A 13,978-nucleotide genomic window follows, 5' to 3' on the forward strand; every position below is an offset into this window, starting at 1 on the left:
TAAGTGTATTGCTGATTCTGGTAACATACGGGCACCTGTCCCTGGTCAAGGAATAGAACACCTACAAAGAAAGCTGCACCCATTCTATCCAGACCGTGCCCTACTCTATAGGTCTGTCCTACTACATAGTAAGTGTGAAGGAAGCAGACTCACTAAATTAATAAAGCCATAGTTAGGAAGTCCTGCTTATGCCCCAAAGCATTTGAGCCAATTAAATGAAGGCAAGTATCTGACAATCCAGGCTTTTAGAAAAAACACTAACGAGCTACAATTCTAAACAATATAATACATGGTCTGTGTACAGTAAATGTGCTTAAAGACATCTGTTCCACACGAACTTTGCATTTCATTAAAATAGAGAAAATGAAAGAAAAATCAGTGTTTTAAAGATAATGCTGCAGAGCAACTTTGAACAGCTTTTCCAACTGCAACTTTCAGGTTGATATTCATCCTCAGTAAAACCAAGCATACCAGCATTTCTACTGGGAGCACGAGAGATTGAGCAAGTGGCAAAACCTGCATACAGCTTTATTCTTTTGCCCTCATTTATGCACCCCTAATGCCTTCATTATTGCATTTGTCATGTAATCAATACATGGTGTTTTGTAAAAAGAATATTCACCTGTTTCATTTTTGCAGCAGCTCTGTTTGAAAACAAAACAGCCCTGTCCTTCTGGAAGCAGGCTGGACAAATCTGCAGAGCCTTCGTGTAAGAGTCTTCTGCCTCTCCGTAGTCTGCAGATGCAATAGGAAAAAAAACCACAACAAAACAGACCATTTATTTCAAATGCCAGTACAGTCAGTGAACCACATGGCCAAGATTTCTTTGGAAACATTTCTCAATATATGATGCAATATTAAACCAGAATCAGTAGCTGCTTTCAGACAAAGTGCATTACTAAGTAGTACATAGATCAATGACAATTAATTATTTCAAAATCAACACCCTTGTAAAAGCAGAAATATAGTCCTGAGCTTGTAACAGGTACAGCATGATATGCATATAATTCTCATCCCTGAAATTGTTTCATTCTATTTGAGTAGCAGCCTTAGAGGTAGAATCTCTTTAGATTAAGCGTGTCCTTGATCTGAAAGGAGGCATGTGCTGAAACATGTCACTGCACCGATACCTGTTCAAAGCAGTTACGAAGATATTTTATTTGCCACATCATCTTCAATAACTGACTTAAAGGTCAGTCACCACAAAGCCATTATCACCCGAAGGTCATCCGTCATCCATCTGGTCTAAAGCAAGGAGCAGTGGTAAACCACATGGGATTATCAAGTTATTAATTTTCTAATAAAGGTACAGTCAAGAGTGAAAAGGCCCTATACTGACTCTGAACAATGCCCTGCCAGCTGACAAGTGCATTGTCCTCAAAACAGCAATTCTTTCTGTGCACATTAGCTGGCGACCATCCAGGTGCTTCAAAGGCTGTGTGTTTCTGATTAGTAAGCACTTTGGCAGGCACTGGCACACTGAAAAGATCTGCCAAAGAATTTGTCAAGAAGAGGCTACGGATGAGACTTCACAAAATGAGTCAGCCAGCATTACAGATTTGCTGCTTTCATGGTCGAAGCAGTTTCCTTCTCCCTGCTCTGATACTTGCCTGAAATGGTAAATCATTCCCCAGGAATCTTGCTCTCTTAGCACACAATAAGAGACCTCCAACACGAAGGTCACTGTCTGGTTATCAGGGACTTCTGGGAAGGGAAGTTGTTTGTGTTCCTGCTGACTGAGGAAAGCATGAATCTGCTTTTCCTGGTTTCTTTGTGAATCCTCTAGCCACCAGAACACTAAATGAAAGGCAGGTGTCAAAATCACTTCCCCTTTATGTTTTTTTTAATTAAAAGCACTGTTGCAGTTACTTATTACTGACATCAACCCTGTTGTTATGTATTACCTATGTTCAGAACAAGTCCAGTTCTGGCATAAGCTAGAAATTTACATACCTCTAGAGTAGGTTTTGTAAATACATGTATGTGTAGGTGTACATCTATACGTATATATACACACATATACCTATGTGTACATCTCCATATACACATGTACATGATATATATACACATTTATGTATGTATATAGATGTACATGTAAGTACATATAGATGTCTATATATAGGTACACACATATAGATAAATAAAATATGTAACAGGTACAGTCAGTGGATAAAAAGATGCAACTATACAAATGTATGAGAGACCTACTGAGCCGAAGTCCTGCATTAGCAAAACTCAGAGCCTAGTGGAAGCCTTTTTTGATTAGTAAAAGAAACCCTGGCACTTGGAAGGCAGTCAATTCTGTATCATGTTCTTGGATTTAAACACTTAGCTTTCATGAGAATCCTGCTTTAGTAATCCAAGTCTTTGTGATTTCAACTTAAGGAGGACTGCTTTCCCCTTCTGTTCTCTAGAGCTGGATGCAAAATGATATAGATGATAAATTTGGACAATGAATGATAGGTGTGAGATCTTCCTATGGGTTTTCTGCAACATTACCGTGATGGCTAAGTACTAATTAAGATCCTCTAACATCCATATGGTGTGAAAAGATTATCAACCCACCTCCTTTCTTGAACTGCTCATTTCCTTTCTCCTTCAGCATTGTGCTCTCCTTTCTTCTTTTCTACAAAAGAAAAGACAATGTCTCAAAGTATTTAACTGAAATGAACAAGTAGGTCAGCTGCAGTTCCAAATAAAGTATGAACGGAAATCAGAATAAAATATAACCTGAAGAATTTTAACTAGTACCAAGATTGCTTGCTTGTAGTCACTGTTACATGATATACTTTATATATCCACGAAACCTGGAGTATAACAAGGCAATTAAAAAGCTCCAGTTCATGGACACAGTATGCAGAAAGAGCATTCATACTGAATTACATGGTTTAAACTAATACGTTAGCTTTTTAGCTGGCTGTTTGTTTCTCCTTTCCAACTCAATTTAGTTCAATCAGTGCAGGTCAACTATGTAGAATATATTTTAGATGTAAAGTCTCAAAAATTTTGCTTGAGATTATTCCATCTCAGAAATTCATAGTTGCTTTCAGAGATGTACAAAGCACGTTGAGCTGACTGCATCAGAAAGAGGTCCATGGACGGTACTGCCCTGAAAGATTTCTTATGCAGAGAGTGACTAAACCATCAGAGGGAGAGACAGGAAGATTGTTCTGTTATACAGTGAAAATTGCACATGCTGAGCAGAGTTGTGTTTTCAACCATGAATATCTTAACAGTACTCTTGGCACAAGCGAAGTTGACATGAATGCTCTTAGCCTTTGACAAGAAAACACAGGATGTCACCAAGCCATCTCTTCAGCCTATTTACAATGGAAGTCTTTCACATGCAGACATACCTCACACAAGTAAAAACAAAGCAGTGTAAGTAAGAAGGTAACATCAAGAAGCAATGCTCACGTTCATGAATCATTTCTATGGTAGAAAAATGATCATTTGAACCACTGATTTTGCCCCCAACACACACAAAGGACTTAAATCAAGGTGTCTATAAAGTACATATCATTCAGCAATTAAAAAGCCAACACTAGGAAAAGGAGCAGTTTCCTTCCCTGCAGATTGTGTAAATCAAGGATTAATGCAATTATCAATATCGCACAGAACATCTCCTTGGAAACAGCTAAATATAGTGCTCTTTGTGGAGTGCTGCACCATCTCACAGCTATGCCAAGTAGCTGACAAACAATACAAAATCAGAGGTTCTCTCCCTCTTGCTTTTATTGGTTTTGGAAAGTAATTCACCCGACCACTGTCACCATCTTAGTAATAACAGATCACAATGCTCTGAAAACTAAGCTCAGGGGGATGGCATTCAGTTGTGACACACAAAATTACACAGTAAAATATCATCTGACCCTTTCAATATATGCCTACATCGCTAAATTTTTTCCTATTGCCTATTAAATATGTTTTTTAATACTCATTCCTCCTCACATTTAAAAAAACAAAAAGCATAGGTCAAACAAAATGTGCACCACTATTTAGAAATTGACTTTCCTCCAGGGTGGACTGACAAACCTACACAAGTCCTTCCGCAATGTCCTTGCACCAATGTACACAAGCCAGTTGGTGCTTTCTAAATATGAGTATACAAACAAATCTGAGCACTTAAGGCACAAGCCGCATTAAAAGCACAAATTCTTTGTATAAATGCAGGATTCTGTTCACCACAGGGAGTACTTAACTGCATTGGAAAGCTGTACCCAAACTTTCAAAGTGCCGGACAGAACAGCTCCAGCGAGGTCACTGCCAGACACACAGCTGGCCCTCCGCAGAAAGAAATTTTAAAACATCTTGAATGGATATAGAGTGAAAGTTAGCACAACAGAACTAATTTTCATACCAGTGAATAAAGCAGCCAGATTTCAGCACAGAACAGGTTTGGAGATGATGATCCTACTGGAAAACATGAAAGATCTACATAGACAACCCTCATTCAAGATAAGAAATGCTTGAAACACTAGCCCTACTGACTTCACTGCTCATGACCTATTTAGAACTGGCCTTTAAGTGCCATTAACTGATTCACTGTTGCATAAGGTAGAGTTACAACTCTACAATAATGAAAGAATTTTTTCATATAAAATGAGAACTATAGCATGTTTGCAGCACTCCTGATGCAGAAACCCTAAAAATCAAGAAATACTGTACTGAAAAAAGTTCTACCTGTATTACCATTATTTTGCTTCATTTTATTAAAATTATTACAAAATATTGCATGTTTACCCCAGTTAAGTATTAAACACTAATATAAAAAGTGATTTGAAGCAAGAAGGCTTCAGGAGAATAAGCTTTATATTTAAAAAAAAGAAAAAAAAGAAAAAAGAGTAAAAGGAACAAAAAAAATTCTTCAATGTGGGATTCCGTCTCAGGTAGCCAAGAGGATTGTGACCTAGAGTCTCAAGAGCACAGATGACAGACTGAGGTGGTGGTATGGCCATGTTCCCTGGGGAAACACGGGCAGATGAAAGTTCTGAGAAACTGACGTGTTTAAGGCCTGTCACACTGGGAAGCTGGTGATTCATACAGCTCTCCTCAGAAAGCCCGTTCCTTGGTATGTCCTCTTGCCTGCAAATCAAACTGCACAAACTTGAAGGACAGAGGACTATTAGTCACTTAACTTACACAGATATGCAAATGTCAGCGACAGTCTTGCGGTCACTTCTGACTATTTGACCAAAGAAGGTGTTGCCTAAGCATGTTCCAGAAGCCAGAAGCATTGTTAAGAACACAGAATATGGTTTTGCAGCTTACTCAGCTCCCTGGAAAGCAGCAACGCAAGCAGTGCAGTCCTGGTTCAAACCCCATATTTCTGTTATAGCTTGACCAACATTTTCAAGATATCCCTGTATTATGGGTTTCAGGCTGTCCCTGAAGTTACAAACTGTACAAGTTTTTGCACTATTTTTCAAAAAGATAAAGTCTATAGAGTACGTCATGCATCATTCTGGATTTGTATTTGAACTATGACCCATAAGCAATACATAATAGCAGACCATCCTCTGGCTTTTCCACAAAATGTAAAAGCATACATATTAGCACGTACATCCTAAATGCACTGCCCTCTAAAGGACACTATGTATTTGTGAAATAAATACATAATTTATTCCTCTCTATATACATTTCTTTAACAGAAAATCCTAACACAAAACCAGTGGAAAATCAACTATTTTGGATGAATTTACATTCAACCTGAAAGGATTGCTCCAATGGATGCTGTTAGAATCTGTCTTCTATTCAAATTGGGGGTAAAAAAAGCCAAAACGGAACAAAAACTACAGCGCTGTTAGATATAACTTCTTCACTCAGTATGCTGCATTTCCAGCTTCGATGGACAATCGCAAATTGACTGGTCATCAGTTTACTGTGATCATATCAAACCAGAGTGAAAAAATTGCAAGTGACTTGTCCTTGGGACAAATTTTGCAGAATGTCATTTTAGTGTCCCCACCCACTCATTTTTTTCAGAAAAAGATTTAAGTAGCTGCAGGGCACGCTACCCTTTCCTCAGCAAGGGAAGTAGGTCAGGCTGAACTCCTAGAATGCTCTGCCTAAGGAAAAGATATCTTGAGCCATTACGTTCCCTGAGGCTGCTCGTATACAACATTGAGGTTGCGCACAACTTCCCCAGTTTCCCCAAATTCATTATGATTTTCTGCTATTCAAAGTCAGCAAAATATTAAGGTGGTTTTTTTTTTGAAAATTTTATTAACACAAAGATGACAATTTCCAAATGTCAGGCATTACTTTTTGATGTACAAAGTAAAAAAAAAGATATTTTTGAAGTCCAGAAGAAATAACTACATTTAAGTAGTAATATGATTCTGAAAGGATCTGATTAGAAATGTTTACAGATTTGGATACTGAATTTTGAATATTTTAAATATTTTGAATATTGTCCGTATTCTGAAGAAATTAGGATCTTAACATAAACCTGCCTGGCAAGCAAGAGGTGCTGAAGATTAAGGCCTGATCTGAAGTAATGAGAAAAGACAGCTTGGCCTTCTGACAATAAAGTGCAACAATTCAAAAGAAAGGCCATCAAATACAGTCCCTGAACCGCAACTACTCTGCCAAAAAACTCAGGGTTAAAAATAAAAGCATTAAAGCGTTATTATACTATTAGAGAAGAAAGCAACCTACACATTTTCACCATTTGTTTTGGAAGTAACCAATTTAATGGAAGTGCTGGAAGTTAAATCCTTAAATATAGCAGGTGAGAGCTGAAGGACAAATACCCTCAGTTTGTAATGCTTCCAACTATGCTTCTGCTGGCTGTTCCTATGCATTTTATTTGATCAATTGATTTAACTTTGCTAGGGAACTGTTCTTGGCTCTAGTTTTGTCAAGAGCAGCAAACGTGTGCTCTCTTCTCTGTAAGGCTATTTATACAGTGTGACAACGCACATCTGCATCTCATATACCCTTTTGTAAGGTCACCACGTAGCAGTCAATTTAAAATTACTGGCGTTCAAAGGGTGCACAGAAGCAAAGAATTTAAACAGATAAGGAATATACTTTTCAGCTTCAAATACCAATGCTATTTCTAAGTCATCCGTTAGTAGTCATCTGCTTCCCCCTGCAGTTTTGCAAAGCTATTGCTGTATCACGCATTCAAGTATTCGAATTTCAATTTAAGGTTGTAGTCACTCAAAAAATCCTTTTTCAAGTCTTGCTAGAGTTGTCACTTGAAAACTGTGCCAAATCTGCCCTCTACACTGAGGAGGCAGAGTAATAAGTATTGCCAGACTCTAGCCGACCTCTGCTCATTGTAACTCCATGGTAAAGACACATTAGTCTTTCTACTGCCAAATCAGTACCTGTTCCTGAAATTGTAAGCAGCACTTCCAGAAATAAGAGGTCATATCCATCTTTGACAGTCAGTTTAAGGTAACATGCCACACTAACCGTGACTGTTCCTGAGTGACACGACATGCCATTCAGTCATCCCTGTTCCAGAGGCAACAGCCTCAGGCAGAAAAGTGGAGCTGACCACTTAATCCATCACCACCACCAGTCAAAAAGGTCTCAATTTGACAGTATCAGCATCTTCCTGAGAAATGCAAAAATGAATATAAGACTAAAATCAGATAGCAGCACTGAGAGAAAGATGAAGGTATATTTTTTCACTCTATTAAATTGCCATCCAGAAGACTTTTTTTCGTTTAAAATGTAACTCAAAGAACTATAAATCACAAAGGGAGAGTATAACTCCAGATTTTATCCGAGTTCTTCTCACGAGCACTTGGAATTAATTACCCTAGCAGATACAGATATACTTCTCAAATGTAGTTCTCCAAGTTTTGATTAACTCAGAAAATAAAACGTGATGTTTTGTTCTATTTTGCAAACTATAAGACAGGGCAGTTTACGTCTAGCAATCCATCTTTTCCTCCAATTTGACCAAAAATATAGCATATTTAGTATTGGTGCTGTACTGTACACAGGATTCAGGTTACTAAAGTAGGTCATTTGAATAGGGGGATCACCTTTTAGTATATTTCACAAGATTGCATTGTGATGCTTTCAAAACCCAATTGTCTTACAAGTTTTATTGCTACACAAAATAATATTGAATGCTCATGAGAATTGTTAACAAAAGATATATTCCTTATTGGTATCTGTCAGTAATTTATATTATAAGTTTTACTGCTGTGCAGCCAGTTGCCTTGTCTCATGTATTAATAATCTAGTTTTTTTGGTCCAAGCACATAATCTTCCTGCAAGGAGTTCTGAGAGCATCTCCAAGTGATCAACACCTGAGGACTACTCCAAAATACGACTCGCTTCGTTGTATCCTATCTTCTGGTTTGTTCCTTAGCTTTTATTTCAAAAATACTATAGAAAAAACAGCAACTGTGATGGAGTCAAGGTTGCTATACTATATAGACAGGTGGAACTAGGAAAACACCAAATGCTGAAATGAACGACTACACCTGAGAATCCATCTCAGAAGAAATCCCAGATCAGTTCTTCAGCCCCTGGAAAAGCAAATTCTATATAGAAGCCATAATTTATGGAAGAACAATGGGATCAACCTGAAGCATGGGGTAAAAAGGGTGAGGAGAGGTGCAGTTTAAAGGAAATTTCTTGATTAAGACAATGTTCTCTAACACATCCTAGAACTTCTGGAGAAAACAGGGGGAAAAAAAAGAAAAGAAAGAAGTTAGTTTTACTGTTTAGCCCAGAACTGAAAAAAGTCTCAAGTATAACTCAAAAATACGTCTCAGAGATCAGTTTCACTTAATTCTTACAGAGTTGCCAACATGATACTAATCAAGAATCTCCTCTATTAGAGCTCTGTTCCTTGTCTTACTGACATATTTCCTAGTGTTAACGTAGAAGCTGAGCATGATTACTACCAGCTGTAGCTCTACTGCACATGCAACAGCCCAACGAAATGAACTGCTTTTGAAGAATATTAGATGTTTATTCCAGGGTCTTACAGCAGCTAGAAAGGACAGTTCTGTATCCAAAATGAAAGCTTACTAGGCCAGCTGCTTAAGTCTTTGCCAGACAAGGCCCAAAGAACATGACAACATCTGTCATGATGGAAGAGCACGAGGGATTCAGAATCTTGCTGCTGGATAAACTCATAATTAATGTGTGTCCCTCCAGAAGAGGACCAGGTCAGACTGAAACAATTACCATGTAGCAGCTGTTGGGTGTCTTCTGATTAATTCTGCAGTCTAGACCAACGTCAAAGCCATCACTGTCAATGACAACTAACCAGAAAAATCTGTTTGTAATGCATCAAAAGCAATTTACTGCTCAGTGCCTCTGCTGAGGCAGCAATCAGCATGCTTTTGAAACAACAACAACAATCTTATAAAAGTGAATTTTGTTCCAGCTTGCTTAATTCTTACAAAGCTCTGAGTTGCAAGTCCAGGCAAGCACCCAGGCTCTATGCTACATCTGTTTTTCAAGAATGCTTCTTGCAGGTTTGTGTCTTAATATCCCTTTAAGTTCTTCTTTTGCTTCATTGTGCAGAGAATTCTTACAGTATTGGTACTGGGTTCCTGGAAGTAATTCCTATTGCTTAAAATTAGAAATCTCACTGTATGGGGCTCTCAAAATATAATTGAGAGAACACACAGAACCACTTGCTCCTTCACTTTGATCTCTGCAGCAGCTTCTGCATGGGTGAGAATTTCTACTCAGAGCTGCTACCATGAAAGCTTGCACATAGGATACGCGTAAATACACAGAACAAGGACTAGAATCTGTCTTTGCATCTCCAGAATAAATTAGAGACTTTCTTTTCTACAGACTACTTATTGAAGAACATCACTCTAAAGAATTCATTTATTAAAGCTGCTAAAACTTAACAATGGGCTTAGTTTAAAAAAAATAATAATCCAACCAGAAACTATTAAGGTGTAGGTCCATAAATTTGATTTGAGCAGGGCTAACATCCAGCTCTCCTTATGACTTGAGTACATAGTTTATGGTTGGTGCTGCAGCCACAGTTCATAGGAAGTTTTTCTTCTTTAGGTAAGTAGTCTAATTACAGAAAATCCATCTACCCCTGTATGCCATCACGAGACTGCCATTTGATGTCTACTTTTACCAGCATTGCCCTTGATCTAAAAATACAGCATTGTTTTTCATCTGAATCATTCCCCGTAGCTGGTTCACTGCACATTCACACAGAGAGGTGTGCTAGCACAATGAAGGAGGCAGCAGGGGGCTGAGAATAACTGATGAAGGGCTGCCTAAGTAGCAAACACAGTGCTGCTGCTGAGTGTCTGGTCACAACCTAAACAGTCAAATAAACAAGTTCTGAATATTTCTGCCTCATTTTCTCCAGCTGCAAAAAAAAAAAAAAAAAAAAAAAAATCACATTGCCCTTCTTCTCAAAAACGACCTTTTGAGTAATTGGAAGGAGGTTTAAAATGCTTGAAAAACTCTGAATAAATGGATGTACAAAAGCTGTTTTCAGACCGTAGCCGCAGTATTTTTTCTTAAAAGCTGTATAATTTAATATGGAAAAAATACATCTTTTCATATATATATGAATATATATACATATATATTAAAATATAATATATATATAATATAATGAAAAGATTCTTTTCATATTCAATACACAGAGTGTTTCAATTTTAAAAATAAAATAAAATTCATAGCCATCAATTTCAAGTACTATAAGGAAAGCTGGAGTGGCGATTCAGGAATGATCCATCGCCGTGGTTTTACAACATAGAGAATGTAAGGTGATGCAGCGTAACATCATGCAAATGGACTACTTCAATAGTTATAACAACTGCTGTAAACTAATTAATCTCTAGTTTCTGGATTTCTCAGACTTTGGTTATAAGAGATACCAACAGTAGTTTGTTAGAGGAAAACCAGCTGTATTTTAAAGACTGCTTATATCATCCACTCAAAAAGCTTTCTATGGAACATAAAGTTCACACTATAAATATTGCCAATCTAATAGTTATGGTGATGCTAAGAGATGGAATCCCTACATTTCATTAGGTATAATCCTAAACCAAGCTGAAAGGCACAATTCTCAATGCCACTGGAAATAAACCTACAGAAAGATAAGAACTGCAGCTGTCTCAAAACTTTCTCTAAGGAAATCTTCCCAGCTTTAAACAGTTACTATTTTGTACTGCCATAGCACCTTTCAATGGAGTTCCACAAAGGTGAATGCAAGCATTCAACATTCACTATTCTTTTGCTCCTTTTACAGAAGGAAAAAAAACTGATGTGCAAAATTAAATATTACCTAACAATACAACAGAAACAACACCAGCACGAAAACTAAGACACCCAATTTCCAGGCCTGCTGCTCTTTCTAGTTTAATTCTATGACATAATTTCCCCCCAGCTTTTAGCATTTTGCCTATGAAACTCTCAAGCTGCCTTCAAGTTATAGGCTGCTGCAGAAACCTCATTGTGACTTGTGATGACAGCGTTCCTTGTTGTACAAGAAATAAACACAAGTAGAAAAAAGGGACTGATTAGTCTAACTGGAAAAGGCACAAGGGCAAAGTGATAATGGTTTTTCTGTGTAGTGAAAAAGTAAAGGAGAGTGAGCAGTGAGTCAAGGAAAGTGATCACTGCTCTCTGTTCAGCACCTGAGAGAGAGTGGAGAGTGCCCAGTTTTGGTGTACACTCCATACAAGAAATACCAAAACAGCCATTGACTCCCCAGGGGCAGTCCGGCAGAGGACCCCCAGCATGGTCAGAGACCGTGACCTAAGCAGACAGCCTAGGAGAACTGAGTTTGTTAAGCCTTAGGAAAAGGTGGCTCAGGGGAGACTTAATTCCTAGAGAAAATGGAGATATGCAGATGGAGGCATGCAGAAAAAGAAAGGACAGTAGTCACAAGCTGCAACAAAGAAAATTCTAATTAAATAAGAGGAAAAAAAGTTTCCACCATGAGGATAGTTAAACACTAGAACAGGGGCCCAGAGAGGCAGTGCAACCTCCAGACTCTGAGATGTTTGCATGGCTCTGGGCCGGCTGACCTATTTTATCTACCTTTGAGCAGAGGGTTGGAATAGATGACCTCTCCAGAGGCCCTTTTGGGGCAAAGGATGCACCAAATAACTTCTTGAGATTCTTCCCCACTCCCGTTATTCAAATTAGAGCTCAAAGTATTACAACTGGCAAGCATCATTAAGCCCATTTTATAGATGTCAAAATTGAGACACAGAAATACAAACTGACTTCCACAAGGTGAAGCAGCAGACAAGTGTTACATCTAGTCTCATTCCTACCTCAAGGAAATAATATTCCATGTTCCCCTTCCCCACTAATCCCATATTGCTTTTCCACCTCAAGGAGCTTCTACATTAACAAGACAATCTATACTACAGATGAAAAACTACCTTTTTCTCTTCACTGATGTATTTTGGTCAGAAGTCACACCCTACCAGCAAGGGAACTATTTGAGCCACAACTTGACTAAATTTCTCTATACTAGTTCGTAACAAACAATACAGATGTTTGGTTGCCTCTGGCATCTTAGCTCTGCATACTTCTGCTCCACATTCTCTATTTACAGTAGCTGGCAGTAAGGCCACACTACAGTCAAGTTACTGCCAAGCCTCTCCCTCTTTCCAACTTTTTGGGGCAATGCATAGCCAGCATTTATTTACTTATACAACACAGACAGGGCTAGCCAACAGTTAAGAAAGCGTGGTCCAACTTTACTAAGTCAGTTGAATCAGAAGAGATGAGCCTGCCTGTACAAAAGAGTAATAAGCCCCTACAAATTCACTGAAACATTCATAATATTTAAGCACTTTTAAAAAAAACTAATCTCATATGACCCTTCATTTCTTCTTTTTCATCAAGCACCTCATTTTATTAGTACTTGTCCATTACAGTAGTAATTTCTTCTACTGCTCCTGGTGATTTGGGAGTTTCCAGAATAAAAACTATAAAGCAATACAACACACTATCTTCCCCTGTGAAGTAATGCTTTCCTAAGATGCTGCCTACCTCCTCTTGTCAGCTTCCATTCCTTACTCCACCGTCTCCTTCCCTTATCATAATCAGTTATTCAATATGCTACCTATGATCCAAACTGTGCAGCTAGCCTCTCAGTAAGTCCTTTTCTTTATTAAAATAAGATCCAATTCATGCCTACATGACTATCCTGAAACCTGCTCTGAGTTTTGGAAAAGCACCTTGCAGCTAACCAGATCAAAACAATGAATGCACACAACTAAATAACATGAAACAGGGAGATTTTTGTTCTTATAATCTCTCCGAGTCACAGTAACCTTAAACACTGGTGAAAGTAGTCAAAAATCTGCAACGGAATGCGATGATTAAGAACAGTAAGGAAAGCTAATAAAAATATTTGTTTCCTAAAAGAAGAAACTAAGAACAGTAAAACTAGACACATAAGAGTCCATTTTCATGCTGGTCACAGACCATTAGAAACGTGACACTGACAATATTGTCTTTTTATATTCAACATTGGTACTTTGGATTACCTGTTTTTCTTCCTCTGGCATATCTTTTTCTAGTTCTAGTAAGTATTCTTCATCTAGTTCTGTCTGCTTCCTTGAGCTATTCTCATCATTCTGTAAATTCCCTTCATCGTCCAGCAGAGGTTCTTTTGCCTCAAAGGAGTCATGACAGTCATGGAAACACTCATCTGCTGTTATGGGATCTTTGGCTGAAGATGCTGTATATCCACTTTCAATGTTTTGGGGATTCTGTACATCTTTGGGGCCAGTCTCTGAAGACTTCTGATCAGAAAGCTTTAAGTGATCAAGTAGTTCTTCAGGTGGACTTGCATCTTTAAACTCTTCCATGTCGGACTCCTTGGAGGGGTTAGGTTTTTAGAAATGAGAAAGAAATAACCCTCAATAAGCATAATATAAATGCCTCATCAGCAAGTGAATCTCTAAAGTTCTTAAAAGTACTATTGACATCACCACAGAGAAACTATTATCGCTCAGGGGAGGGAGCAACTTATACATGCTTCTAT

General features: G+C 38.1%; 1 protein-coding gene across 2 annotated transcripts in view; it reads right to left on the reverse strand.

Moving 5' to 3' along the window:
• The window catches only part of TTC1 (tetratricopeptide repeat domain 1), a 31,258-nt gene that overhangs the window by 16,807 nt on the left and 473 nt on the right, over positions 1-13,978 (reverse strand). For both annotated transcript variants that reach the window (XM_074604590.1, XM_074604592.1), the window contains exons 2-4: positions 13,479-13,811; positions 2,566-2,626; positions 623-735 (exon numbers count right to left, since the gene is read on the reverse strand). In XM_074604590.1, the coding sequence (XP_074460691.1) occupies positions 623-735; positions 2,566-2,626; positions 13,479-13,802 (498 nt within the window). In that variant the 5' untranslated portion in view covers positions 13,803-13,811. The remainder of the gene's footprint in view (positions 1-622; positions 736-2,565; positions 2,627-13,478; positions 13,812-13,978) is intronic.

The sequence above is a fragment of the Larus michahellis genome, chromosome 11 (genome assembly GCF_964199755.1).
Source record: "Larus michahellis chromosome 11, bLarMic1.1, whole genome shotgun sequence".
Taxonomy (NCBI): domain Eukaryota; kingdom Metazoa; phylum Chordata; class Aves; order Charadriiformes; family Laridae; genus Larus; species Larus michahellis.